General features: G+C 53.3%; 14 protein-coding genes across 14 annotated transcripts; 10 read left to right on the top strand and 4 right to left on the bottom strand.

Moving 5' to 3' along the window:
* Positions 1 to 362: 362 nt before the first annotated feature.
* SNOG_03652 (hypothetical protein) lies at positions 363 to 2312 on the bottom strand (the record flags this gene model as incomplete). Its single annotated transcript, XM_001794154.1, has 1 exon — positions 363 to 2312. The coding sequence occupies one exon, from the start codon at positions 2310 to 2312 to the stop codon at positions 363 to 365; it is 1950 nt and encodes a 649-aa protein (XP_001794206.1).
* Positions 2313 to 2971: 659 nt separating this feature from the next.
* Positions 2972 to 4006, top strand: SNOG_03651 (hypothetical protein; the record flags this gene model as incomplete). Its single annotated transcript, XM_001794153.1, has 1 exon — positions 2972 to 4006. One exon carries the CDS (start codon positions 2972 to 2974, stop codon positions 4004 to 4006), a length of 1035 nt encoding a protein of 344 aa, XP_001794205.1.
* A 75-nt stretch (positions 4007 to 4081) lies between these two features.
* On the bottom strand, positions 4082 to 4782 carry SNOG_03650 (hypothetical protein). Its single transcript, XM_001794152.1, has 3 exons — positions 4669 to 4782; positions 4404 to 4532; positions 4082 to 4312 (listed from the first exon to the last, which is right to left on the bottom strand). The coding sequence occupies exons 1-3, from the start codon at positions 4730 to 4732 to the stop codon at positions 4257 to 4259; spliced, it is 249 nt and encodes an 82-aa protein (XP_001794204.1). The 5' UTR covers positions 4733 to 4782; the 3' UTR covers positions 4082 to 4256.
* Positions 4783 to 5009: 227 nt separating this feature from the next.
* On the top strand, positions 5010 to 5710 carry SNOG_03649 (hypothetical protein). Its single transcript, XM_001794151.1, has 4 exons — positions 5010 to 5095; positions 5183 to 5276; positions 5330 to 5376; positions 5431 to 5710. Exons 1-4 carry the CDS (start codon positions 5060 to 5062, stop codon positions 5542 to 5544), a joined length of 291 nt encoding a protein of 96 aa, XP_001794203.1. The 5' UTR covers positions 5010 to 5059; the 3' UTR covers positions 5545 to 5710.
* Positions 5711 to 6076: 366 nt separating this feature from the next.
* Positions 6077 to 8388, bottom strand: SNOG_03648 (hypothetical protein; the record flags this gene model as incomplete). Its single annotated transcript, XM_001794150.1, has 3 exons — positions 6077 to 7297; positions 7406 to 8158; positions 8209 to 8388. 3 exons carry the CDS (start codon positions 8386 to 8388, stop codon positions 6077 to 6079), a joined length of 2154 nt encoding a protein of 717 aa, XP_001794202.1.
* Positions 8389 to 9862: 1474 nt separating this feature from the next.
* On the top strand, positions 9863 to 11222 carry SNOG_03647 (hypothetical protein; the record flags this gene model as incomplete). The annotated part of the gene is made up of 3 exons (XM_001794149.1): positions 9863 to 9935; positions 9988 to 10891; positions 10946 to 11222. The coding sequence occupies 3 exons, from the start codon at positions 9863 to 9865 to the stop codon at positions 11028 to 11030; spliced, it is 1062 nt and encodes a 353-aa protein (XP_001794201.1). The 3' UTR covers positions 11031 to 11222.
* Positions 11223 to 11502: 280 nt separating this feature from the next.
* SNOG_03646 (hypothetical protein) lies at positions 11503 to 12439 on the bottom strand (the record flags this gene model as incomplete). The annotated part of the gene is made up of 2 exons (XM_001794148.1): positions 11503 to 12341; positions 12406 to 12439. The coding sequence occupies 2 exons, from the start codon at positions 12437 to 12439 to the stop codon at positions 11503 to 11505; spliced, it is 873 nt and encodes a 290-aa protein (XP_001794200.1).
* A 112-nt stretch (positions 12440 to 12551) lies between these two features.
* Positions 12552 to 12938, top strand: SNOG_03645 (hypothetical protein; the record flags this gene model as incomplete). Its single annotated transcript, XM_001794147.1, has 3 exons — positions 12552 to 12592; positions 12627 to 12732; positions 12870 to 12938. 3 exons carry the CDS (start codon positions 12552 to 12554, stop codon positions 12936 to 12938), a joined length of 216 nt encoding a protein of 71 aa, XP_001794199.1.
* A 3221-nt stretch (positions 12939 to 16159) lies between these two features.
* Positions 16160 to 17664, top strand: SNOG_03644 (hypothetical protein; the record flags this gene model as incomplete). The annotated part of the gene is made up of 1 exon (XM_001794146.1): positions 16160 to 17664. Exon 1 carries the CDS (start codon positions 16336 to 16338, stop codon positions 17662 to 17664), a length of 1329 nt encoding a protein of 442 aa, XP_001794198.1. The 5' UTR covers positions 16160 to 16335.
* Positions 17665 to 18351: 687 nt separating this feature from the next.
* SNOG_03643 (hypothetical protein) lies at positions 18352 to 20293 on the top strand. The gene is made up of 3 exons (XM_001794145.1): positions 18352 to 18604; positions 18660 to 19072; positions 19124 to 20293. Exons 2-3 carry the CDS (start codon positions 18796 to 18798, stop codon positions 20182 to 20184), a joined length of 1338 nt encoding a protein of 445 aa, XP_001794197.1. The 5' UTR covers positions 18352 to 18604; positions 18660 to 18795; the 3' UTR covers positions 20185 to 20293.
* Positions 20294 to 21222: 929 nt separating this feature from the next.
* Positions 21223 to 21473, top strand: SNOG_03642 (hypothetical protein; the record flags this gene model as incomplete). The annotated part of the gene is made up of 2 exons (XM_001794144.1): positions 21223 to 21358; positions 21421 to 21473. The coding sequence occupies 2 exons, from the start codon at positions 21223 to 21225 to the stop codon at positions 21471 to 21473; spliced, it is 189 nt and encodes a 62-aa protein (XP_001794196.1).
* Positions 21474 to 21595: 122 nt separating this feature from the next.
* Positions 21596 to 22510, top strand: SNOG_03641 (hypothetical protein; the record flags this gene model as incomplete). Its single annotated transcript, XM_001794143.1, has 3 exons — positions 21596 to 21787; positions 21824 to 22187; positions 22239 to 22510. The coding sequence occupies 3 exons, from the start codon at positions 21596 to 21598 to the stop codon at positions 22508 to 22510; spliced, it is 828 nt and encodes a 275-aa protein (XP_001794195.1).
* A 138-nt stretch (positions 22511 to 22648) lies between these two features.
* On the top strand, positions 22649 to 24001 carry SNOG_03640 (hypothetical protein; the record flags this gene model as incomplete). The annotated part of the gene is made up of 1 exon (XM_001794142.1): positions 22649 to 24001. The coding sequence occupies one exon, from the start codon at positions 22649 to 22651 to the stop codon at positions 23999 to 24001; it is 1353 nt and encodes a 450-aa protein (XP_001794194.1).
* Positions 24002 to 25744: 1743 nt separating this feature from the next.
* On the top strand, positions 25745 to 26788 carry SNOG_03639 (hypothetical protein; the record flags this gene model as incomplete). The annotated part of the gene is made up of 1 exon (XM_001794141.1): positions 25745 to 26788. One exon carries the CDS (start codon positions 25745 to 25747, stop codon positions 26786 to 26788), a length of 1044 nt encoding a protein of 347 aa, XP_001794193.1.
* Positions 26789 to 26825: the final 37 nt, after the last annotated feature.

Here is a 26825-nt window from a genome sequence, read left to right as displayed (position 1 = left end):
TTTATATGATTCCCCAGTACATACGAAACCGAGACGAAGCATTCACCCATAGCAAGGAGTTTAGGTCAGCCAACGTCGAATAAATTATGAACATCTATGATATATGCAAACCGACGCCGGTAATGCCGTTATATAACCTTGGCACGTGAAACTCAACGATGTGCAGCAGTTTCCTCCGCCTTCTTCTCACGCACCACATTCCCCTCCTTATCCCTCGGCAGCCTCGTCCAATTCGTCTTGAAGCGCTTCTTACTCGGATCGAACCGCGGGAACGGATGCGCCTCGGTATTAAGCACAATCTGATCGAGCGGCAACAAATCATTCGGGCTGAAGAGCAAGTAGAAGTACTTGAGCGTCTCGGCCTATTCACAGTCAACATTAGCACAAGCCCAACCCGAACCAGGATGCAGACTACCAGCCAGAAACTCTCCATATATCCCTCTTCGTGGCGGCACCTCCATAACGTCTCCGACGCTCGTAAATCCCCCTCCATTCTCCACAAGCGTGTGCTTGACAAACGCCTCGAACATTTCCCAGCCCCACTCGCGGTACAGCTCGTCGCCCGTGATGCGCCACATGTAGAACAGCGACTCGACCGTCTCGGGGCGCTGCAGGTTGTGTGCGTCCGCGGGCTTGATGGTGAAGTCGTCTTTCCAGTGATCATCTGCGGGGGGCTCGACGGCCATGGGCGATGTAGACTCGAGTACGCCGTCGGCGTACATGCGCGGCGGGTCGGCGAGCTCGAAGTGTGCGATTTCGGGCGCGAGGCCCGTGGGGGTTACGCGGTACATGCCCATGCATGTCTTGGTGAGTTCGCGGGCGAGGATCAGGTCTTCTTCCTGCTGTTTGCCCCAAGAGGGCAATTTTCGTGCTTCGGAGACGGAGAGGCCGCCGGTGGCGGCGAGCGCGATGGTGCCGGGGTAGAAGCAGACGAGATGGTCCATTTTGGGGTGCAGATGGCCGTCGAGACCGGATGGGCGCTCGGCGAGGACGGTGAAGTGGCTGTTCTTGGTGTATGTGAGGAGGTGCTTCTTCACGCCTGCGAGGGACTCGTCCCACATGTCGCGGTAGATGGACTCGCCGGTCTGGAGATGCTGCTTGATGAGGTATTCGTAGTAGCTGTCGCCTCTGCTGCCGAGACGGATTTCGTTGCCGCGGAAGGAGCCGCGGTCGGCGTAGATGAAGATGGGGAGAAGGCCGTCTTTGGCACCGTTGTTGTCGACGACTTCCATGACTTTCTCAGCTTTCTCCCAGTAGTGGCCTTCGCCAGTTATGTAGGCTAGGTACTTCATTTCGAGCTGGAGTGAGGTTGCTTCGGCGGTGGAGGATGCGCCGCCGTCTGCGTGGGAGGCCTCGCCTTTGCCGTCTTTAAGGATGACGCTGGCCCAGGGGACGCCAGATGGGGATTCGTATGCGCCCATCAGACGGTCGGCGAGGTCGTCTGCCTTCTCCAGGAACAAGTCTTCCTCTTTTTGGTTGTCTGGCTTCATGCCCGGTAGCGTCTCTTGCAAGTAATGCGCAGAGAGGAGTCCACCCAGCATCCGAATCGTCGTCTCGAAAGTGTTGACATCCTGGTCCTTGTTGTAGTCCAAAGTCGTCGACACCCATTCCCTCGCATGCTTCAGCTCCGTCGTGAGGTTCATGAGCATCAGCGTGTCCAGCGCATCCACGATGATCCAGCCCATGCCATTCGGTTCTGCCATGTACCTGCCCTTCCTCGACACTGGGTGGTATTCATCGTACCCCCATCCATGCTTCTCATACGCGTGCCAGCTCAGCAAGAACGCATTCTTGACATCCTCCCTCCTCTTCTCCCAATCAACATTGCTCTTCTTCGCGCCGCCCCCAATGGCGCCCCAACTCGCGCCCTTCTCCTTCGTCTTATCCGCCGCCTCAGCCGGCGCACTGCTCCACCCAAACCAATACACCAGCGCCAGCAGCACCAATGCAACCACGCCCACACCCCTCCTACTCCTCAAAAAACCCCTCCGCCCCTTGACCCCATACGCATGACTTTTCCCCTCCGGTTTATCTTTGTACATTGGCAATCCCTTCTCAGTCCCCGAGAACTTATTCCAGACATTATCTTCAAAGCGACGCTGGGCGTTTTCGAAATTCGGCACGTTGCGCGGGACAGCGAAGGACATATCTGAGTCCCTGAGCGCCTGGGTGGTGGCCTCGACAGCCTGTCTAGTCGAGGCGAGGGCTTGCGCGGACGAGTGCGCTGTCTTTTGCGCGGCGGCTTGGAGGAGGGAAAATGCTGCCGGGGTGGCTTTGGATCGGAGGTTGAACGGGTCGCGTGTCGAGTTCATCGAACGCGCCTAGAAAGCTTAAAGATGTCGACGAGAGGGGGACTTCACATTTCCAATTCACAGCGGCAAGGTTATTTCGCAACTTGGATATATTTACTTGAAAAGTGCTGCGGGGATTCACGGAGAGGACCTGCGCCGCCAATCCTCACGTCTCACGGTTCCGACCAGGTGTTCATTGTTACTTGAGCAATGGATCGGCAGGGATCCAAGCTCCGCGCGCATCTCGCAGCCACATGTCAGTTTGTGGCACCTGCTGGCGGAGCGTCAACGGGAGAGAGCTCCACCACACAGCCCTCCATAACTGCCTTTTGTGATACAAGACGCGCAAGACGTCGTGACTCCGCCTCATCGGTCTTAGAAAGGGTCAAGAATATGACAACGTATAACATGAGCGTCCAAAGGCATTCACACAGTAGCAACCGTTGTTCGCATGATCACCGCACACCCTGCGACCTTGAACCCTCATCATTACGGCGTTGTGTCGTCACCAGTATTACAGAAATGCCTTCCTACGATGCAGACAAGCTGCGATTCCTATTCTTCGCACTGTTTTCTTGCTTTCCCATATATTCCTGCCGAAAGTCAAAAGATACTGCTACATCGACTATTTCGCACGCAGGCCCACGAAGAAGCCGATTGAGAGAAGAGCAGCAGCAATCATGAAACATTTAACTATCAAGCCTTCTAGCTCAGGCGCTCCGGTCAAGGATCAAACTTCCGTGCCCTCTGCCCTCCCAGATGCCAAGGAGACGAAGATACATCCTACAAATGCGCCGTCAGATTCTACAAACGCATCGCTCTTCTTTGTCGGCACCGCTACGACGATAATCGAATGGGCTGGCCTGCGCATCCTTACAGACCCCAACTTCCTCCACGCCGGTGATCATGTGCATCTGGGTCCTGGTGTCTCTGGCACCCGTCGTACCAACCCAGCCATCGACTTGGAAGAATTACCTCGTATCGACGTCATCTTCCTATCGCATTACCATGAAGACCACTTCGATAGAGAAGTCGAGGAGAAACTGGCGAAGAGCATCCCCATCATTACGACGCCACATGCAAAGGAGTGTTTGACGAGCAAAGGCGAGGATAGCTTCACGAACGTCCACGCGCTGGACTTTTGGGAGACGTTGGTATTGGAAGTTGAAGGCGAGGAGCAAAAGGGGAAGAAACCAGGCCTCAAGATCACCGGAGTGCCAGGCAAGCATGTTCCACCGGGACCTTTGAACGTAGCGAATGACATACTTGGAGCCGTACCGCCGACGAATGGGTGGATGATTGAACTGGGCTACTCAGCTCCAGTATCTGACGACTCCTTCGAGAACGGATATAGGATCTACATCTCAGGCGACACGCTGATGGTCGACGAGCTCAAGGAGATTCCCGAGCGGTACAAGGACCAGAATATCGACCTCATGCTGGTCCATCTGGGTGGCACGACGATTCCAGGGCCGAAGATGCCGTTGCTGATGGTTACCATGGATGCAAAGCAGGGAGTACAGCTCATGCAGCTGATCAATCCCGACCTTACGATCCCGATCCATTACGACGACTATGATGTGTTCTTGAGTCCGTTGTACGACTTCAAAAAGGCGGTGCATGCGGCGGGGTTGGACTCCAAGGTGGTGTATCTAGATCGGAAAGATCAGTTCAAGTTCAATGTTAGACAAGGGAAGAAAGTGGAGGCCTTGTAGAAAGCCCTGGTCTCGAAAATGTGTAAGAAATGCACCAATCAAAGCGAAATCCAGCAAGTTGTGAGGCGCAATGTGAAGTTTGACTTTTTCATTCCTGGTGAACTCTCTTTTACGAGGTTCGGTATGCCATTGAAGAAAGGTTATCCGTTTGACGCCCGTCCGCTCATGCCATGCCAGTCGTACTTCGTGCGCTGACTTCTTCACCTCGCACTCAGTTTCCTCATCTGCCTCCTCACCGTCGTGGCTCCATTTATGCGGCGTGCTTGCCCTTGGGGTTCTTCTTGCCAACGTCGGAGATGGTAAGACCTATAAATCTGTGTTAGCCATTGCTCCTGTTCATACGAGCTGCTGCCCGTGATATGTAGGGTCTAGAGAGATTGTGTAGGGGTGTGCGTACCCGGGGGCAGACTCTGCTTCAGCTTCTCGGCCTTGTCGGTGTCCTTAAGAACGAGGGTGTAGACGTTCTTTGAGCATCGGACCTTGAACTTGATGTTGTTGACCTTCTTGTTCTTCTTTATGCGGGCAGCTGTCGTACTGTCAGTCTCATCCTCTCACTGCACATGGTCCCCCTCAGTCGCAGTCATCTGCCGTCCTCAATTGGTCCATCAATATTTCCTCCTCTTGCGACATGCGACCTCCTCGGGATTGTGTGGTAGACGTACACTTAGCGTCCTTGCGCCTGCAGATCTCGATGAACTGCTTGATGTCGGAGACTTCGGAAGGCATATTGGCTGATTTTGACGAGTCGGTTCGGATTGTTCGTTTCGGTCGTGATCGTGAACTTTCGTGGCCCAGGCAATTTGGCGTGTGGAGTGGACTGCTCGCTACGCACGGGCCGCTGAAGGGCGGTGTTGCGCGAGGCCGGAAGCGGGATGGTGGGGTGACGACGTCTGTGGCGCGAACGTGGATGAGGAGATGGTTGCGAGATGCCTTGGACCTACATAAATTCTTAAAGCCCTGAGAAATCACCTGCGCATTCTTAGACACACAGGTCGTAAGCCACACGAACTCGAATTATATCACATCCTTGGTAGCCATCCTCCAGCATTCAGTATGCCTACCCCAATCGACCGTGCAGTCAGCCAACGTGTAAGTGCCCAATCGATACCTTGGAACTACTTTATCATCGTAAGGTGTCTCTTTCGAACGAACAGCTGTGTGCTGACAATGCACTAGGGTCCATTCTTTGCCTTCGCTGCCGTTATTACGGGTGTCGCAGCATGGAGCATCTGGGGTCAAGATCTCTTTCCTAGCCGTGATCCTACCGGCGGTAAGTGTGGTCTTCTGAAATGGACATATGAGTTGCGCTGATACACGGTGCAGACCCAGACACCTGGACTCACGAGCAATGTGTGACCTGGCTCAATAACGTAAGTCGGCATGTATTGGACTTTACAGATCTGTTGTGCTAATATGAGGTACAGCGGAACCTACATCCATCTGCTCTAGCAACAACCGCAGAGCTCCTAGAGCGGATCAAGGCCAACATGAGAGTAGCCCGAGAGCGGACTCCACTACGAGACAACGAAACGGCATAGGCTCAACACTCGTTCGAAGTTCAAGGGATTTGCTTTAGGTGGCTATAATGTTATGTGAAATTGCTTTTGCGGAGATTGTTTCCTGATACCCCCTGTACATAATCCTAGTACATTTGGATAACTGCGCGTCATGTCACTTTGCGATCAATCATTGCTTCCTCCATGTGCCAAACTGTTTTCGGGCATACGCTGGGATGTTGATTTAATACTTTTGTATTTGATATAGCATGTGGGTCTAGAATAAAGAAGAGTGTGGATTCCTTGCTCTAGGAACAAGCGACAGCGAAGGTCATCTCGCCAATCGACCCCAAACTCACTGCTTACATCTCGAGAATGTAGAACAGTATGAGACGCTACAGAATCTCGTCCTACCTTGCAGGTCGACCCCAAGTTCCATACTGAGAGTTTCGATCTCTGGGATCACACCACGGTAGTTGTCCAGCCCGATCATCGCCAATCCAAACGCCAATCCAAACCATCCTTGAGGACATCCAGCCCACACTATCCCACCCAAACTCCATACTCCATACCCCTAAAAACCACCTTTTCTCGCCTGTTCTTCTCCAAACACACAACCCAAGTCATACTCCACCGTCTCAAACTCCTTCAGCATCTCCTCACTCGCCTTGAAGTGCTCCTCATCCTCAGCAGCCGCAGCCTCTTCCTCCATCATCTCCCTGTTGAGACGCTCCAGCTCCTCTTCCATGCGCTTTTTGTAAGGCTCCATCTTCTTGTCGAGCACTTCCTGCTTCTTGGCCGTCTCGAGACGCATCTGACGTATAGCTTCGAGCTTCTTGCGCTGTTCGGCGACCTTGCGCTCAACGCTCATGAGGCGTGGGCTAGAGGTGCCTGAAGGGATACGCGGCACGATCGTAGTTGAGGTCGGGGTGAGTGGGCTGGGAGTAAATTTGGGGCGCTTGCTGTGGGATTTGGAGCCATCAATGAGACCGACATGAACTTGATCCTCCGGTGTGACGGGTGCCTCGGGAGCGGGCCTCTTGGGCGTCGACGGGGATGTGGGGACAGTGTTCACTGGCACGACGGGAGACTTCTTGGGCGGGATAACGACCTGCGGCTCCTTTTTGCCTGCTGTCTTGACTGAGCTGGCTGGCTTCTTGGCGTTGCCGTTGGCAGGTTTTGCGACCTTTTGAGGGAGGCCGGCGGGTTTTGCGGTACCACCTTCCTTGGTGGAGGTGGTCTTTCGCTTGGGTCCAATGACGGCGATTGTGTCACTGGTGACCGGGTCCTCCTTCGTTGCGGGCTTCTTAGCGACTTCTTTGGCAGCCATCTCTTCCTGTTCGACAGGCTTCTCAGCGGGCTCCTTCACGATAGTCTTGCCCCTTTTGATAGGCTTGTCAATGGCCTTGTCAGAGGACTTTCCAGCGGCATTCTTGACTACATCGCTGCCGCCCGTATCTTTTGTGCCGCTGTTAACCATGTTGTTCTTGGAGGCGGAGGCGGCCTTATCGACCTCGCCATCAACAGAGGTAGCCGAGGCAACGCTGGTATTGTCTCCAGTTGCGGCAGCCTTGTTGATAGGCGTGAAGGAGGTCTCAGGAGAGTGTGGTGCTGGCGAGGTCTTGGTGAACACACGATTGAGAACATCTTCGTTGACCTCACCCCGTACTTCAGGATCAAGAGTCGTATCGGGAGTCTTGGTAGAGTCTTTCTTCGTAGTCGAAGAAGCCATCTTGGGTGTTGTAGGTGGTGTTGTCGTAGGTTTGAGCAGTTGTTTCTTGAGAAGTGTAGGAGACTGGAAGGTGTTAGCATGAAAAAAAAATTGGTTTATATAACGCTAGCGACAAGTCGCAGTGACCCTGAATCACCGTGAGATCAAGGTAAAAGCAAAACTGTCTCTTACCTTTGCGACTGGACCTTTCTGCGGAGCATTTGTTGGGGTAAGTGGTACGTCAGGGGCTGGTGAAGACGTGTGCGTTGAGCTAGTCCCGTCATCCTTCTGTGGCTTTATGCCGACGGATAGCGGAGGGACCGGCTCGAGATTCAGGGTATAGGGCTCTGGTTTGTCCTTGCTCCTGGGGTCGTATGTCCGACCCAGCTTGTGTTCAATGATCGTGTCTGTATGCATGTTAGCTGTGGCGTATCGAACAAAAAGTAAGGTGTTACCTTTGCTTCGGTAGTGAAAGCGAAAGATTGCCCATGGTTCGGTGCCTGGGCGCTTCGTATTCATCTTCCGGTGCTCTCGTTTCAGCTCCCCATCCTCGAGTGGTGCTGCGTTCTTCTCGAAATCCATCTGGTATGTAGGGGCAATCAGCTTGTAGGTAGCATATTTGGGCACCTCGTCGTCTTCGGAGTTCTCACTGATGCGGTCATACTTCTCGTACCTAACGGGAGCATGAGTTACACCTAGTTGCCGAGTCACATAGAGCCGCAGCTCCATAGTGCCGACGGTCTCCTTGCCTTCTACTGAAATCGCGGTCACCCCTGAGATCGGAGCAACAAGCATATCCGTATCGATGACGTCCTTGCCAGATTTGTAGAGAAACTTTTCCGCGTCAAGCTTTTTGTGCTTCTGGAAATAGACGCTCTTGGCGGTGTAGGAAGAAGCCTTGCGGAGAATGCCATCTACGATGACATCGTATGCAATGACCATGGTCTGTTGTGTCAGCACCTATCGTTTAGGAAGAAAATCCGAGAGCAACTCACTGTGCCGTTGAACCTGCCGAATACCCTCACCTTATGCCCTTCGTCAACGGGTACATAACAGCAAACAGCCTTGTCGGTGGCATCAACATATTCCCCATACTCTTCCAGGGCATCGACTTGACCTTCCACATGCACGTGGATGTCAGCCATGCGGTCCGTAACTTTCTCCATGACCCTCATGACCGCGTGTTTCCGACCCGTACAGGGCTCTGTTGAGTAAGGATAATTGAGTAGGAGGTCAGTGTCGCCTTGGAATATCGTCGCCCCTTGCGGTGAGTCTAGGGCACGAGTTTGGGCTGGAAGAGAAGCCTGGGCGGGGAAGCTTTGCAATTGCCGCGTCCGATAGCTTGCGGACTTCCTGTGCAGGTTGACAGCGAGAGAAAAGTGACGGAAGTTGGACAGGATGAAGGTGGACTTAAGACGCCCGTAAACAAGTAGTTGCTGCTTCGCTACCAGTGCCGAAGTTGGTGCTGATAAGTCGAAGTATCTGAGAAGGCAGAGCCTCGTCACTGTCATGAATCGCACTCTCGGCGCTAGTGCAGGTGAGAGAACCAAGGTCCGGGCTCAAGGACGTCAAGCGCGAGGATCTTTGGGTTGTTCTTTGACTGCCTAGGTGTGTTGCAGGATGAGACAGACAATAAAGGGATGTGAACCGAAGGACAGTACCCGATATTCAGGTTGGTGGGTTTTAGCGGAGAAGGAAAGAAGAGGTGGTAAAGTGTATGTCTACCCGGGGTTGCTGACGTTCTACAGCTCGAGGTGAAGGTGAGGTCGAGCTGCGCACTTGAAAGGCCGTGAACAGAGCATTGCTGCAAAGCATGTCTCCAGATTAGTGCCTGGAAAGACGTCTAAAACTGCACTATGCACAGCATGTAGAGCATTCATGTATGCACCCTTTCGAAGAAGGTCGCTACAAATGTAGTCTCTGAGATGAAATACTTTGAAGAAGCACAACCTACCGTATGTGATCTCAATCGCCGCGTGTCCAAAACGTTTAAAGCACTCCAGGCATTCCTATTGATGTAGCATTCTACATGATGGTAGTTAACGAAGGACTCTGCGCTTTCCCATATTCGAGTATCCGGCGTCGTGTAACAGGTGCTGCATATTTGTTGCTCGAGCTCGACACGAGGCTCTGGAATTCGTCACATGTCAGATCGTGCGGAAGGTCTCCGCTGTACATAGCGTGAGCGCACCATGTCGCCCAAGAACAGTCGAAATAGTCGTTGTTGATCAAGCCAAGAGCGCAGTTTCGTGCCGCAGATAATAAATCGGCGTTGAGGTTGAAGATGGTTCATCGGCCGCGGCGGAAAGACGGATGCGGTCACTGCCAAGCGCGGTTTCTCCGGGTTGCTTTTTCGGCGTCGGTAGCTTCGTCCAGCTTGTTCCTCTGCCTCAAATCCCTCACCACCAGCTACTAGCACCAACACCGCCAATCACCATGCTGTCGAGGACCTCTCAACGAACCGCGCAGGTACGGAGCTGCCCATGCACCGGCGATTGAACCCCCACGACGAGAATTGATATACTAATGCGCCGTCTCCAGACCCTTCTGCGGGGCGCGAAGCCTGCTCGATGCGGCCCGTCCATGGTCTCGCGATGTATGTCGATATGCGAAAACATGGGGAAATATGGATTCTGACGCGGAGTAGCAATGGCCACCGTCGGGCAGGACATCTTCAAGCCCACCAAGTTCGGCGGCAAATACACCGTTACCTTGATTCCTGGTACGCGCGATAACCGCCCCAAATGCCGAATATAATATTGAACGATGCGCAGGTGACGGTATCGGTGCTGAGGTCTCCGAGTCGGTCAAGGAGATCTTCAAGGCAGACAACGTTCCCATTGAGTGGGAGCAGGTCGACGTCTCCGGTGTCGAGACGGGCAACATCCACTCCGAGGAACTTCTGCGCGAGTCTATCGCTTCGCTCAAGCGCAACAAGCTCGGTCTCAAGGGTATCCTCCACACGCCCGTCGAGCGATCCGGTCACCGCTCCTTCAATGTCGCTCTCCGCCAGGAACTCGACATCTACGCTTCCATCGTCCTCCTCAAGAACATCCCCGGCTACGAGACGCGCCACAAGAACATCGACTTCTGCATCATCCGTGAGAACACCGAGGGCGAGTACTCTGGTCTCGAGCACCAGTCGGTCAACGGCGTCGTCGAGTCGCTCAAGATCATCACCCGCGAGAAGTCTGAGCGCATCGCCAAGTTTGCTTTTGCCTTTGCGCTGGCCAACAACCGCAAGAAGGTCACCTGCATCCACAAGGCCAACATCATGAAGCTTGCTGACGGTCTGTTCCGTAACACCGTCAAGAAGGTCGGCGAGGACTACCCCACACTCGAGACCAACGACATGATTGTCGACAACGCCTCCATGCAGTGTGTCTCCAGGCCACAGCAATTCGACGTCATGGTCATGCCTAACTTGTACGGAGGTATTCTCTCCAACATCGGAGCTGGCCTGGTCGGTGGTCCCGGTATCGTCCCCGGATGCAACATGGGCCGCAACGTCGCTCTCTTCGAGCCTGGATGCCGTCACGTCGGTCTCGACATCAAGGGCAAGGACCAGGCTAACCCCACTGCGCTGATCCTGTCTGCTGCCATGATGCTGCGCCACATCGGTCTTGACGACCACGCCAACCGCATCTCGCAGTCTGTCTACAAGGTCATTGCTGACGGGTGAGTTTACACACAACCAACATTAAACAACAAGCAAAGCTAACTCCTAAACAGCACCGCACGAACACGCGACATGGGCGGCAACTCCACCACGCACGAGTTCACCCGCGCCATCCTCAACCAGATGGAGAAGGCATAGAGAATCTCACGTCTTGGCTTGATCAAACTGTTTTCCTTTTGCCACGTCTCTTTGACATGCCTTTTTTCCTTGACGATTGAATCAATGTAACAAGTATATCAGCCGGGTTGAAACGTGTGCATAGAGCTGTACTTGTAAGGTGGTATATAGCATGACAGTCATGATATTCAATTGACATTCTTATACCCTCTGTCTTCGTCTACCTTTCACCGTGCATCAAGTCCTTGGAAACGGTGACATACAATGACTTTTGACATTTACTCAAACTCGCAGCAGATAAGACATTATGCTAATCCAACATACTCGTACATGATGCGTTTACGGGTCAGATTACCCTCCCTCCTTTACTCTACCGTGGTATATGCAAAGCGCTCGTGACAAAACAATGGAACATTCTAGTCGTAAAAAAGGTACAGGAAAAGGGGATATATGTACGAAGAGTAGTGGGTATGCGCAGTGTGGATATTAGTGCTTAGAAGTTCCGCGATGTCAGCGCTGCTGGCTCGGCGGGCTTGGGGTATCCTTCGGCAGTGTGGCTTACGTAGCCGTTGCCATTTGTGTAGCCGTTGGTGTGTCCGTTGGTGTAACCGTTAGTGACACCATTCGTGTGGCCGTTGGTAGCTCCGTTGGTGAATCCATTTGCACCGTTAGTGCCATCAGCATATCCATTGACAGGCGCGGCGTTACCGCGGAAGTACTGTCCGCTGTCCGCAGCACCATCACCCATCCCGCGCATACCACCCTCCTCAGCAACCTGCATCTCAGTCTCGTGGCTCTGGTGGTGCTTGGTCCTGGTTGCGGGCAAGAAGTCGATGAAGAAGCTCATGACGTAACAACAGTAGACAAATGCGATTGCCCATTCGAGACCGGCAGCGTAGTTCCAGACGCGCTTCTTAGAGCAGACAACGAAGGCGATGCACAGACAGATCTCCAGTCCGATGAAGACAAGCTTGACCCAGAAGGAGATGCGGAGGATGGAGTGCTCGCGGTAGCGTATGCCTAGACGCTGGTACTCCCAGCAAGTGAAGATTGCTGAAACGATGTAGCCTATGATGAACACTGCCAGGAAGATGTTATGCAGCCTGTTATGGTTCTTGCAGTCGAAAATCGTGAGCAGGATGAGGCCGGCTGCTCCAGCAATGGCCGCGACAGTGGCGCATCCCGAGTAGACCTTCTGCCATACGGAAGTGTTGGGCGTGAGCTTCCCCGTGTGTCTTAGGTATCGCTCGAAAATGAAGGCGAGGTCGAATGTAACGACGCTCACTGCGGACAGGGCGATGAACATAGGCTTGAGCGTGTCTGCGCCGATATCTATGTGGAGTCAGTGCGCGTCCCTGTGAACATCATGAGATGCAATGTCCATGCTATGACTTACCAGAAATATACGGGAAATACTGCCCCTCATTCATCGTGACATAGTGCGGCCTCCCAGTCGTCGCCCAGTATACGATCATAGCAATAAGACATGCTATCCATGTTATCGACGAAAAGATGGGTACGACCCAGTACGATATTCCCAACATGGCTGCTGATGTTTTGCGACGCAGAACAGAGGCCGTGAGGTCTCCGGATGGAGGCTGATGTGACTGCTGCCAGGAACAGGAGTCGCGAAGATGCGGAGAAGGGCGCGTTCGATAAGGAGGCACGCGACAGGAGTACTGGGTTGTTCAGAGTAATCGCACCGACTGTCAGCAATGTCTGTGTGAGTGAGAGGCGCAAAGTCAAAATGTTTAAGGAGGCCTGGCGGCAAGGTCGAAGTTAACACGCGCTTAAAGAGACTATGTCGAAAGTCAAATCTCACAGCGACTCGATGATGTCACACCTGAACAAGCCTCAAAGGCTTCGCAAGCTCCCGGGACTACGACGATCATGGCGTCCACGTCATCGGTGCACGGTATTTGGAAATAGGACATACTTCTGTCCGATGCGTTGCAAGATTCTGTGTAATAATTTGGCTTTCGCGGAGATGATTGTGAAGGCAAAGGCTGACCGGCTCTTGGAGCAGAACATGTGCCACTGCCGCGCTGACTAAGACCCAATTTGATGGAAGACGCGCTAATCGACTCCTCAATACCTAAAGCAATAAAGCCAACTTCGTTCCCAAGGTTGCCCTGGAGATGAGTGCACCTAACCACGCCCGAAGTACACCAGCACCCAAGTTCAGCTTACTCTTTCGATAGTCTGGGAGGCACGAAGTCTGACTCGGAGTGTGAAGGACTGCAGCGCAACGCGCGCAAACACTTACAGACGAAGCCCCATATCCATCTCATTTCGGTAGGGGTAAGTGTGAGAGACTGCGGTCTTTATCCAGAATTAAGGATAGACGCCAGATCCTCCGCCACGTTGCGACAGCTTCATACTTGGTCTCCACGAGTTCTGCGACTTACCCGGCGCGTCGTCCGAACGGCAATGGCTTTAAGCAAGCAAGATCCTCCGAGGCGAGTCTGGTCGACGGCGCTTGTTGGTCTTTTGCACACCTGCACGGATCTACAGCTGAAACCGATCCTCATCGGAGACTATCGTGTCTAGACTGAACGCCTTGGCCGGCAGTCTACTACGCAGCAAGGGCCACTGCCGTGAGCTTGAGCAATCGAGACGCTTCGAGCACTTGGCGAAGTCGACATGGAGTACAAGGCAAATGGAATGATAGCATTGTTACCATCGGTCATCTATCGGATGCAAATCCTTGCAATCAGAGTCTGCACCGACTTGCGGCCGACCTTCTGCATCTCGAGGCCCCCGTCACTATTACACGGTGACTGAAGGGCCGCAAATCGTGCATGCATGTAAAGGCCTGGCTATCACGTACGTGCACGAAATCACGAGGACGTGACGACAGGTACCAACAAGGCTAGAGCAAGGAAGGGAGATTTTCTCAGGACAACGATGCCTTGACTGGAATCCCTTGAAACGGCTGTGCACGCCTTTTGTGCCCCGAGCGAATGCTGGCAAGCGATCAGACATCGGAATCGCAAAGTGGCTGACGGATGCTCGATCAGGAGGATGCCAAAGTGAGCCGATCAGCCGTTGCACGTCCAAGGGAGTCGAGATGGTCGCCTGGGATAAGCCTGCATGCCGCGCATCCATCGCGTCGCCCCACCTTGATTGGCTTTGGAGCTCTACTTATCGCGATCGCTAATTGGCGCATTCATTGCATTCGCGCATGCGTCCGGTTTCACTTCAGCCTTCTTCCAAGTTTGTTGTTTACTTCGCTTTGTTCTCCTCTCCGTTACATGGCACGGTGGCTATTGTACGTCTTAGCATCGAAAAGCCTGCAACCGACAACAGGTTCTCCGCTGCAGCCACCTGCCTCATCCGAGTTATAAGTGTTCGGCCTCAACAGCCTCAGGTGAGGTTCAGGTAGCACTAACCGTGGCTCGAAAGACTCCAGCCCCCCACATTGAAGGTCCTAGTGTCTTGTGGTATCATATAGGTATGCTGCCGACCTAAGTTATCCCCGCGTCTGCTTTGCATAACTGACCTTCTCTTTCAAGGTGCATCGTCCATGCGTTCTTCACACTAAACTGGGCGTTCCCGCTCCCCCAACATTCCACACCTCGACATCATGGGCAACAACCAAAGCACTCCCCACCACCACAATCGGTTGGCAAAGCCAAAGACGAACACGAACTCGCCAGCACCCACGCTGCTCACAGACTCTCCGGTGTCCGTTAATTCGAGATATGCAGACCTGAGTGCAAAGGGCCGATACAATATCAAAGAGACGCTCTTGTCACCTATTGAGACAGAAGACGGCTCAGCACCGTCTTCCAAGAGGGAGGAAGATGCGATTGGAGAGCTTGCACCACGTTCTCGTGGACGGCCTTTGTCGATGTTATCACGGTCCAACTCAAAGGCCAACTCTCGAGCCAACTCCCGCACCAACTCAAGATCAAACTCGCTATCTTGCTTTGGGGGCAAACATGGCTCCACGGCAAGGCTGAACGACCTCTCTGAACCCAATGGAGCTCCCAACACACAGCTGGATTTGGAAGCAGCCATTCGGTTGCTGCAGGAGGTCAAGAAGAATGCTTCTCCAGATGACCTGGCTGCTCTTCGTAAGCATATTTTCTTTCTGCACTTGCACTCATAGATTTCTCCTGCGCAGGAACTGAATGCACTCAAAGAATTGTCAGAAGCGAACGTCATGGAGTGGTTTCGCGAACACCTTTAAATCGTACCACATACATCGTGTCCAGACTAATGCCGTGTAGAGGAAATTTGGGAAGGTTCCACGGACACAGTCATGCCCTCGGAGCCGACACTCAGCCGCAGAACATCGGCAGCGAACGGTTCCAGCTCTTCACTGACGAGACGTCGCTCCCTGGTACAGACCCCTGGTGTTGCGACCCGAAATTCACCCGGCGAAGGTCGCCGCAGAACATGGAATTCATGGAAACCACCCCAAGTTGCACCTGAGGAGGAGGCAAAATGGGCTGCGACACCGAAGGGCACCACTAAGCACCGTTTAGCGGTCCCGGAGACAGTGGAAGCTAGCCCGAACGGTTCTGCAGTGAGAGCACAAACCCCGAGTGACCTTGATTATGGCCATCTTGGGAGTCTTCAGCTAGGCACACTCAGCATCGTCAATGGTCAACCGTCACCTGCTGTTAGCATGAAGGTCACAAAGCAGTCGGCTGGTGGAGAACTAGACTACTTTACGGCACAATCTGGCTATAGCCCTCTGACGATGAAAAGTGCGAGACAGCGAGGACACATGAAAAGCAAGTCTTTGTCAGTACCTGCGGTTCCTCCTCTCTACAATAACCGAGCACACGAGATGGTCGTGCGGCCCCGTACGAGAGACAGTGACCGCATACCACAAGGACCCCGTCCCCAAAAGTCAAACAAGGCACTGCGCGTTACGAACAACAGTGAGAGGCCGGTGAGCCAGGGTGCCAGCGAATATGCACAGGACTATCAATCCGAGATTCCTCACAGTCCCTTCGAGGCGAGTACTGTATTCGCAAGCACTGTCTTCGATGCCCCCATCACTGCTATCGAAGCGTCCGGCTCAAGTTTATTTTCCGCTGTTCCACGCGTGTCTGTCTCAGAAGAACAAACGATGCAGCCAAGACAACGCCCAGCGCCTCGCACTTCTGATTCCGGTTATTCGTCTGGTGGAAGCCTTCGAACTCACAACGGCAGATACAGCGCCGACTCGGGAAGATCTAGCAAAAATAGCGTTCAAGAGGAGCAGGCAAGTAGAGCTTCGCTTCCACGCGAGAGCGACTCTTCTGCTCACTACGACTATCAACTCCTCGCCAATGTAGATGAGGCAGACGGGGGATGTGTACCGGCGCATATGAACGTTTCCAGCCAATCTGAGCGGGCCTCAACGTCGCGCGGTCTTCCCAGCCCCAATGCGCTGGTATCAAGATTCTCCCTTAACACCATCGATGGTAGCACAAGCCCAAAGTTCCAAAACCGCTTGCAAAGGCGGCGACCATCTCAGACCGAGCTTCCTACAGTGCAATCGTGTCAGTCTATTCCAGAAGCTACAATTCCTGGCATCCCGGACAACGTCCGAGCCAAGTTCACACGCAGGCTGTCAAACACACCGGGAATAGAATGTCTTGAACATACCTATCCTACTAAAGAGCACATCCTCACAGCTGGATCGGAGGTCAGTACTGTTGCTCCGCTTCCGTCAGAGGCCTTTGCACAGTTAGCGGAAATAGAGCCTGGACAGACTCCACGGCCTGTGCACAAGCGGCACAGGAGCCTATCGCTATTTCGCAGGAAGTCGACCGTCGAAAATAAGGACGCCAACAAAAACAATGTAAACGCCTCAGTTGGCGTTGTCGATCTCGGAACCATTGCGTCTTCACTTGGTAATTCCCCGTACGACGCTGCAATGTCTGTTCCACTACGGAAGACAGTCACATCCCCTACTCATCCTCACCAGCTTGGTGGCGCACAGCCGCGACCTAGGTCTAGGATGGATTCTGGGGAAGCTGCTGAGTTCGCGCGTATCCGCAGCAAGGATCGAGCGCTCGCCGAGCAAGAAATGCCTCAACAGCAGCGCCAGCAGCGCAGGAGGAAGAGTTTCCACACTCTGAAGGAAGCTGACGAGGCGAATGTATCTAGGCGGCGTTATCAATCGGTCCACGACATCCCACCCGTGCCGACCATTGACATCGCGAAGCACGGAGGATCTAACCCGGCTCAGTTGGAGATGGAGATGGAGACTGAACGCAAAACCAATGGCACCTTCATTCCTCGATCCCAAGCCAAAGGCGAGGTGGTCTCAGAGCTCGTCGAAAAATACGACAAGCACGCACAAAACCCTCCAATGCAAGTGCAAATTTTGGACTGGGACGCGCACACAGAACACTGGAACCACCGTCGCAAGTCTATCGGAGAGGGTCTACGCACTGAAGCAAGCTTTGGCGAAGCCTCTGCTTCCACAGTCAACTCCCGAAACAAGCTGCCAGATCGCGAGGAGCTGGCAGCCTGGGGTAGATTTAGCGGCGGATTGGCCTACAACTATGAAGGCCGTGGTGGCACCGGTGTGGGTGGCAGTGCAGGAACACGGTCACTCCACTCCAAAGCGAGCTCCAAGAGCATGCAATGGAAGCACCAATATGGCGTCGACTTGTCGGACGTTCCCATCATGTTGCAGCGCGTATAACTTGAGCACATCTCAAGGCGTTTTACATTATATCTTGGGCAGCCTTGCATTGTGCAGCGGCGTTTTTACACACATACCCAACGTACATATACGCGGCATTTTTCATGGGTGGTCGGGGCTGGGAAGGGGACCTGGCGTCTTTCCGCATTTGATAGCTGATGCATGTGCGTCGCAGTAAGCTGCATACAAATCTAAACAACAATTCAACAAGACCAGCATGTGAAAGTCGCGTGCATGAGATGCAGCCAGCTGTTTGTAAGAAACCGGCTGAGTGCCCGGGTCCAAATTAGTGAGTGGAGCAATGAACTCTCGAACCATGGGAAAGAGCGGTAAGTTGGGCGCATCCCCACATCTCGCAGTTGGGTAGCGGGATCTACTCTAGTGACGGTGTGCAGCTTCGAGGAAAGGACTTGGATTGCTTCACAGAGTCAAGGAAATTGAAGCCGACAGTTCAAACGGGTGTGAACGTGGACAGATTATCTAGAATAGATTGGCTGCCGAATTCTGCTAAGCGAAGCGGCCAGATGGCTGTGGCTGTGCCGAAAGGAAGTGTGTCCGATGCGATGCATGGCTTCGATTCGCGGTATTTTCGTGCCGATGACATAATTCTGGTTGTAGCGTTCGCTGCTAGGTCCCACACCGAGGCGCTCCTCTGCTGAAATCCTTTCCTCTTCAACATCACCACCACCGCGCCTTCATTCTTCAAACCCTCAACACACTCGCCCTGGTGCCGATTCACAAGGCACCTATATCACCACGGCGTCAGCCTACTTTCTCCTGAACCTTCAAGACGTATCTGCTCGACCAACGCCACACATCTCCAACAACATCCCTCCCCCTCGTGGACAGACCTCTTGAGCAGCTCGACCTCCTGTTCTTTTTGTCACCAACACCAACCCCGGACGCTCCATCTACCCAGCTGCCGCATAGCACGTTCTCTGTACGCGACGCCTCCGATGCGCCACAATGAAGCTTCCAACTGACTGCGACTGTAGGTGGTTCTTCCCGAGTCGGGAAGACCTTGCCAAAGCCTAGGCTTCGCGCCCTTCAAGCCCCCATAAGATAGCCTTCGGCATCAAGCAACCAATCTACATACCACCAATCAACCACCCGGGAATTTCTATCCAGGGCATGGCACCTTCTGCTATCACCACTACCGAAGAATACCAGACGTTGAAAGACTCCTTACAGTCGCTCAATTCCCAAACACTGGGTAGTGTTGAAAATCATGGCGCCTGGAAATCCAAGCAGCTGATTGGATCGGCCCTGAAAAGCCGTGTCGAGGCTATTGATCATGACTCCTGCGATGTAGGCGACGAAGATGCCTTTTTCATCGCCGACCTGGGCGAGGTCTACCGCCAGCACCTCCGCTGGAAGAAGAATTTGGCCCGTGTGAAGCCGCACTATGGTATTTTCCCCAGCGAATTTGCATCTGAATATTGTCGCTGACGTCAACTAGCTGTGAAGTGCAACCCAGACACGCAGGTCCTGCGCCTTATGAGCGAGCTGGGCATGGGCTTCGACTGCGCCTCCAAGAACGAGATTGAGACTGTGCTCAAATTGGGCGTCGACCCGGCCCGAATCATCTACGCCCAACCCTGCAAGACCAAGTCCTACGTCCGCTATGCTGCCAACTCGGGCGTCAAGCAGATGACCTTTGACAACGCCGATGAGCTCTACAAGACAAAGCAGCTTTTCCCCGATGCTGAGCTGTACCTGCGCATCTTGACGGATGACTCTGGCAGCCTGTGCCGCCTGAGCCAGAAGTTTGGTGCTTCTTTGGACACCACCGCGGAATTGCTCGAGCTTGCACACAAGTTGGAGCTCAATGTCGTGGGCGTGGCCTTCCATGTCGGCTCGGGAGCGTCTGACCCAAAAGCCTTCATTAAGGCGGTTCAGGACGCCCGCTTTGTCTTTGACCAGGCGGCTGCATTCGGCTTCGACATGCACACGCTGGATGTTGGTGGTGGCTTCACGGGTGACATTACCTTCGAGCCCATGGCCGCTGTACTTTCCGCCTCTTTGGACGAGTACTTCCCTCCTCATATCCGTGTCATTGGCGAGCCGGGACGCTACTATGTGTCCACTGCCTTCACCATTGCATGCCACGTCATTGCTCGCCGCACCGTCGCCGATGCTACTCTGGGCACGACCTCTTACATGCTGTACCTGAACGACGGTGTCTACGGCAACTTCTCCAGCATCATCTTCGACCACCAGCACCCTGTGCCACGTGTTCTGAAGTCTGGGAACGATGTCTTGTACGATGTTCGTACTTCGGGCTACGACACTCCATCTCAGGTGGAGTACTCTATCTGGGGTCCCACTTGCGATGGCATCGACATCATCTCCTCCAGCTGCTCGTTCCCCGAGTTGTTGGATGTTGGCGACTGGCTGTACTTTGAGGACATGGGCGCTTACACAAAGTGCTCTGCCACCAAGTTCAACGGCTTCACCGACAGCCACGACGTTGTGTACGTGTGCAGCGAGCCTGGTGCCAAGGCTCTCATGGGAATGTAATTATCCAAGTATGCGAGGCGTAGTATGAGATGGAAAAGTGATCGCGTGGTTTAGTGCTTTTGTGTCTTTTCAAAAGTTATTCGTAGAAACTATAGATGTCATTTCCTTGCAGCCCGTGCCGTTTCTCCCTCTTCCTCTCTATTCAAGCAAAAGTGTGAGTTTCTCGACATGTCCGATGGACTACGGCTTGAACTTCCGTACCACATTGGCGTCTGCATCTACATGTCTACCAACGTCTGTAATCTTCTAGCCCTGCTCATTGCTCTTCTCAGTAGGCTCTGCCCATGTGTGGTGCTTCGTGTGGGAGAGTTGTTCGCAAAACCTTGGGCGTATTCTTCTTTACAGTCCGTGTCTCTGCCTGCCTCCAGCTGCGTGTGGTTCTCTTGTCATCCATGTGGTAAGTAAAGAAGTCTTTTAGTCAAAGTCCTTTGTATGTTTCTATCTCTAACTCTATCTATCATAGACGATCTTATTGTCCTTCTCATTACTTTCCTCAGTCAACCACTGTCCAGGTGTAGTGCTGTGTGTACTTGGAAAGTTGTTCTTAGAAACCATAGACGTGATTTTCTTATAGTCAGTCTGTGTTTCTCTCCATATGAACCTCTCGGTGTCTCAATGTCGTAATGAAAGTCAAGTCCATCGAGTTTTGCCCACCTCCAACTCTATACACGCTCCTATTCCCCGCCATTTCCCCGCATATGAACGGGTAGTGTATTTCCACTATATGTATGCAGATTGTGGGGTGAAAGACAGGAGCAACCAGCAAGAGCAGGACTGTTGTTGCTCTTTGCTTGCCCTGTCACCTTCTTACTGTGATAGGCGCGTTGACAGTGCTGTCACAATATTGGAGAGATTTCACCATGCAATCAAGCAACTGCACACACTGGTGTACGCTCTTAGCTGCTATGTGCTTTCGCATATATTGTTTACAACGAAGCCTTCGTTTGCGTTTCATCTGCTTCTGAGTCACTGATTCCGTCTTCACCTGCGATTGCGGCCGTTTGCTGTTGTTATTGTGCTCATGCATGTCCCGTCGCCATGCACGACGCGCCCTCTGTTTACTCTCAACCGCACTCGAGCGACCTCTCCGACTCCTCAAGCACAAACTTCCAACCTGTCAAGAAACTGCAAACTCCCACCATCAGCTTTCACGACGGCGTTGTGCTCGCTCACGGTGCTTCTGCATCTACTCACCCCACGAGCTATCTGTCACTAGACAGGCTATTCACTTTTCAGACAACTCGATCGAGCTCCGCAAGCACGCCCTCGCGGGAAAAGCTTTCGAGTGATCAGACGACTGCCTCGACCACAGGCGACTCGAGTCTAACGAAAACGTACTGCTCACCTTCCACGCCCACCCGCCACCGCTTCGGAACGCCTCTCTGCGAAACTTTCACAGAAAGCGTTCACCATGGAGCAATCACTGACCCCTCCTCTGTCTAGACCGCGCCAGCTTGAAGAACGTTCCTCTCCCCGCTCTCCCCTGCGACCGAGCCCCTCAACTCCCTACATCTCGACTCACCAGCAACTGTCGAGGTCGCCCGCCAATCGTTCGACTTCAGACTTTTCACAGTCCCGTCAGCAGAACACATCAAGGCCGCCTGTCAGTCCATTGTCTCCGAACTACTATTTGCATCAGTCGTCGAGGCGATTCTTCAGCCCGTCAACTCCGAACTTCGGGTTCCTCAGCTCGTCTGCTAGTCCTTCCAGCCCAACCTTGCAACCTCCGCAAGCTCAGCCAGAGTCAGTATCGTTCGCCAGCCCATCAACTCCGAGCCTTCTAGTGCCGCGACAGCAGCAACCATCAAGCACATTCTCAAGTCCCACTAGCCCAAACTTCTTCTCTGTAGAGCCACCATTCGGCAGTCGCTCAACTCCCAACTTGCGCCGCAACCTCGACGGAAAGAAGAGCTTCGCCGAAAAGTTCAAGGGCGGTGTCAAGAGCCTCTTTCGCCGTGACAAGCACAAGTCAGTATCGAAGACGCTAATTGGTTCACCCCAAGGTATGTATTGCATGGTCGAGAGTGAAATGGATAGTGCTAATGTTGGTCAAGGCTTTCAGCACATCAGTAGCAACTCACCTATTTCACATCGCACTGTAGCTGGACCCAAGTACGAGCATTCAATTCAAAATCAAGATATGTCGTCGCCTACTCAGCAGTCTGGACCTAGTCCCAACAACGAGAGCCCCGTCAATGAAGATATGGCCCTCACATCAGCAGCAGTTTCGTGTCTGGATCCGAGGCTGATGACTCTGACTATGAAGAGATGCCCGGCACTTGGTCCAATGCCCGGAGCTAAGTACGAGTTCGCGGCTTTCCGTTGATCAAGAGGATGGCCTCAGCGTGCTGAGGCAGTCCGCACCTCGAATGCAGAATGAGCGTTCTTACGGTCGGAGACACGGCTCCACGTCTTGGAGCAGTCCGCACGTCGATTCCTGAATGAGACTGCCGTCGAACAAGCTATGTCTCCAACTCATCAGCATTTCGCAGCTATACCCAAGAGCGATGCCTCTGTCGACACGCCGCCAGGTGTTCAGCAGTCCAGAGCTCGGTTCATGAATGAGGCTACATTCGAACAAGACACGGGTTCACCCACTCAGCAGTCCGGAGCTCGATTCAACAACGAGGCTTCCATCGATCAAGGCATGGCGTCAACTTCACAGTCGCCCTCTTCTCCTCCCATGGAGCATCACGATGACGATAGCTACGATGAGGATGACATCGAGTACTATATCACCGACGAGGACGCCTACGAGGACGACGTTAGGTACGATGCCTCAATCTCGGCTCCCGAGGACAACAGTGCAGATGCTCCGTCAGGTGACTCAGGTCCATTGTCTCAGCCCGACGAGCCTGAGCGTTACATGTCTCCTGCTGAGAAGACCGCCCGTGAGCTTGGTCTCGAGATTGACTTCAGCAACCTCCACATCCCGACTCCTGCTGAGCGCGAGGCCCGCCACCTTGGTCTCTTGATCAACTTCGACGATGTCATGCGCATGAACCGTGAGTCCTCCGCCAACGACCGCACCGTGCGCCAGTATACGGATGTCCCTGCCTCCTACTACGCTGCCCAGCGCGACAGGCCCATCTACTCGGGCGCCTCCATCAGCTCGGCCAAGTCGCCTGCCACCCCCACCCCGAAGGTCATAGGACAGTGGTGCTGCTGCCAGTGTGGCCACATCCAAGATTTGTACCTGCACGATGAGGGAGAGCACCTGGTTAGTACCCTGCTGTGCGCCTGCCCCCACCGCTCGTGCGAGAACTGCTCGCTGTACGGTTCCATCAAGCTGTACACGCCCGTCCACGAGCCGTTCGCCGTCCAGCTCTCGGAGACGGACGAGAAGATCAAGTTCGGCGTGTTCTGCTCCGGCTGCGGCCTCTCGTGGCGGGCGCAGCCTGTCAAGTCCGCTCCAACGGTGATGGAGAAGATCTCGGCGGTGGGCGCCGCCGTCAAGGGCGCCAAATCCATGCACAACCTGCGTGGCGATTCGGCCTCGCTGGCCAAGTCCTCAGCAAACCTGAGGCAGCTCTCCAACGAGATGGAGAAGGAGCACGGCAAGCAGGCCGACTCCTGCTTGGTGTTCTTCTCGGGCATCAAGTGCTCGTGCGGCAATGTGCTCGGCACCTCTTGCCTAGGCTTCCAGCTGGTGGAGGAGGTGGAGGAGGAGGAAGAGAAGGTGGTCAAGGAGGCGCCGACGTTCGCGTCGACCCCCGATGACCGGGCCAAGGGCATTGGCAAGGAGATCTTGACTCTCCTTGCCGATACGGATTCGCGTGTTCGACACCCGAATCCGCTCATGGGCAACCCGGTCTGAAGGGGCGACGTGGATGAAGGTGGCCGGCGGCTGCTGTCTGGGGTTCTGGGGTGTTTGGGGGTGTTTGGTGGACACCCGGGGAGCAGCATAAAGATGATGCGTAAGTCTCCCTGGGGTCCTATGTAGCTTCAATGAAGACTACCAACAATATTGGAGATGATCTGCCTTGTGTGATGATGTGATGTATGAAGATGTAAGGGTATCTGAGAACCCTCTCATCTACTGTTTGAAATGAGGCTCTCATGGTAGCCTGAGGTGCCTCAATGATCTCGCTGTGCATAATGCAGTATACTTGCTGTATTAAAGCTATTATGACTGTTGTTTTGGCATGATGATCTGAGCCCGTGAGATACATGTATGTGCCTGATGGGGGTGTTATTGGGGTGCAATTGGGCTGACATAGCATGATGGTGTCATGTACTTCGTTGGCTTGAAGTGATAGAGACTGCTATTTCGCTATGATGATCCAAGCCTGTGAAGTCGATGTATCCTCCTCAGGCCAGTCTATATTGTCTCGTGCAGTACTTTAGCTTGTGATGCAAGACACCTGCCATGTTGACACTCTCTGGAATATTGGATTGACATCATCTTCTGAGCCTTTGAATTCCACCTGTACACCTGAGGTTGACCCTGGAAGCAGCAGACACGGGCTGGCGATACTCCATGACACCGGTGCATGGATGTGCTGAGTGGATCCTTCGGGCGATATTTGACTCCGCCTTATGCTCCTCGAATTGCCGCGCGCTTCAGGCATCCAATTTTACCCCACAAGTTCGTAGCCATGTGCGAAACCCAGCAATCATGAATAGTCCGCATGATACTTACGCGCCTCATTGAGATTGATACCCGGCTTTTCCAAGCATAGCTGACGCCGGCTGATGATGATACTCCAGGTCCATCATCAGCAGTCATACTCGGATCAGCTCATCGGCCATGTCCGACTCAGCAATGAATGACCGCCAACGGTCCGATACATTAATGCGCTTGTTGTATAGCTCAAAGGTGTTGTACGGGATGGCCCCGTTGATGTAGAATTTAGGACAAGGCGCTGAAAACTGTGCAGCCTGAGGAATGTGCGCCGTGGAGTCAACCTCAGCGAATAAAGATGATAGGCGAGCAGGTCTAAAACTCTCCAGCCACAGACTACAGTCTCAAAGAGTTAAGTCCTAGGCGCCCGTCAATAAGGAAAAATCGGTGTAGAATGAAAGACATGAGCACACGATGGATGTACTGTGTGGCGCAGATATTGGGCGGTCATTCGCCAGGCGCCACAGGGCTGAGCAACCAAGGTTTCGATTGTCGCTGCCTCACGATGCAAGCGGTAAAACCAACAGAATACACATAAGAAGACAACAAAGCGCAATCAAAAACAGGAAGCTTGTACCATAGCAACATTTACCAGCGCATTCACATATTCCGTTTCAGTCTCTGTTGCACACGCGCATTGTCCGTTCGCAAGCATCGAACAAATAACCCAAGACTCACAACGGCAGTCAAAGGAAACAGACCATGTCATTGGCCAGGTGCGTCCCCGCTATATAAGTAGCTCCCACCCAGGGCCCTCCGCTTTCTAACAACCCATTCCGCAGCGATCAATCTTCTTGCGCATACACTTTCCCTTTTACGAGATCCCTCACTTTTCCGAAATCTGCAAAGTCGAGTGCGCTGGGCCGTGTGCGACAGATTTCAGCACAGCTTACTAGAAGCAACACGCTAGCGAGTACGGCCGGTGATAGTGAAGAGATGGCAAATGACACTGTAACATCGCCGAATGGAGAGGAGAAACCGGGAGCCATTGCGCCTGTCGAAACGATAGATCCCGAGACCGGACTCCCGGAGCTTGCCAAGTGCAAAGATGGCTACAAGCGCTGTCCCATATGCAAGGTAGACAAGTTAATGACAGAAGAAGAGATCGAGAGGAAAAAGAAGGCAGGCAACCTCAATGACGTCGACGTGCCAGACACATTGTTGCAACTCACAAACGCAAACGCAAAGGCACCGAATCCTCCTCTGAAGAGGCACAAGGATTTCCAGCATTGCTTACCTCCTACCGAACCAAAATGGAACAACAAGTTCGCGCTCTTCACTGCTGGCAGTATTGAGATGGGTGCCGCTATCCAGTGGCAAACGCTTTTGGTTAAGCACCTAGAGGATCTTCCTATCACAATTTGCAACCCCCGCCGTGGTACATGGGACCCTCAAATCCAGCCGAAGAAAGGAGACCCCAACTTCTATGAACAAGTCAACTGGGAGCTCAACAGTCTCGCAAAGGTGGATGTGATCGTTTTCTTTTTCGACTGCAATACATCAAGCCCCATCACACTGCTCGAGCTCGGTCTCTGGGCCTCCTCCGGCAAAGTCATTGTGTGCTGTGACCAGCGATACTGGAAGCAGGGGAATGTGGAAATGGTATGCGAGCGCTACAACATTCCATATGTGTTCAGCTTCCATCACCTCATTCCTGCTCTGAAGAAGTTCATGGCCCTCAAAGGATTCGACAGTAGCAAGGGAAAATGCGCCGAGTTTCCCAAGGAGGAGGCGCGTCCCAAGTCGACCATCTGCGCAAAGAAAGATATGTGGTGGCTGGAATTCCAAGATACGAAGGAAGAGCAAGAGGCCAAGAAGACCAGGGGAGTAAAGGACGCGGAACAGGCGGCAAAGGACGACGCAAAGGCTCAGGAGGAGCGTTACAAAGCGAATCCGGATCAGAAGAAGGCTGATGATGAAAAGTTGGAAGAAAAGAGAAGAAAGAATGTAGAGAATGCTCTCATGGAGGGTGGGGCATAGAGGATATGGGCGGATGTTTATTGGAGTTTTGGTGTTG

Source organism: Parastagonospora nodorum (assembly GCF_000146915.1).
Source record: "Parastagonospora nodorum SN15 chromosome Unknown scaffold_5, whole genome shotgun sequence".
NCBI lineage: Eukaryota > Fungi > Ascomycota > Dothideomycetes > Pleosporales > Phaeosphaeriaceae > Parastagonospora > Parastagonospora nodorum.
Note: the sequence above shows the minus strand (reverse complement) of the source record. Positions and strands in the feature narration are given on the sequence as shown.

What these genes read in the sequence shown, in the direction of transcription:
- SNOG_03643 (XM_001794145.1), top strand. Translation starts at nt 18,796, where the DNA reads ATGGCACCTTCTGCTATCACCACTACCGAAGAATACCAGACGTTGAAA. An exon ending in CCGTGTGAAGCCGCACTATG is followed by an intron (nt 19,073 to 19,123) that starts GTATTTTCCCCA and finishes GACGTCAACTAG; the next exon opens with CTGTGAAGTGCAACCCAGAC.
- SNOG_03649 (XM_001794151.1), top strand. Translation starts at nt 5,060, where the DNA reads ATGCCTACCCCAATCGACCGTGCAGTCAGCCAACGT. An exon ending in ACCGTGCAGTCAGCCAACGT is followed by an intron (nt 5,096 to 5,182) that starts GTAAGTGCCCAA and finishes ACAATGCACTAG; the next exon opens with GGTCCATTCTTTGCCTTCGC. An exon ending in GTGTGACCTGGCTCAATAAC is followed by an intron (nt 5,377 to 5,430) that starts GTAAGTCGGCAT and finishes TATGAGGTACAG; the next exon opens with CGGAACCTACATCCATCTGC.
- SNOG_03650 (XM_001794152.1), bottom strand. Translation starts at nt 4,732, where the DNA reads ATGCCTTCCGAAGTCTCCGACATCAAGCAGTTCATCGAGATCTGCAGG. An exon ending in CAGGCGCAAGGACGCTAAGT is followed by an intron (nt 4,533 to 4,668) that starts GTACGTCTACCA and finishes ACAGTACGACAG; the next exon opens with CTGCCCGCATAAAGAAGAAC. An exon ending in GAAGCAGAGTCTGCCCCCGG is followed by an intron (nt 4,313 to 4,403) that starts GTACGCACACCC and finishes ACAGATTTATAG; the next exon opens with GTCTTACCATCTCCGACGTT.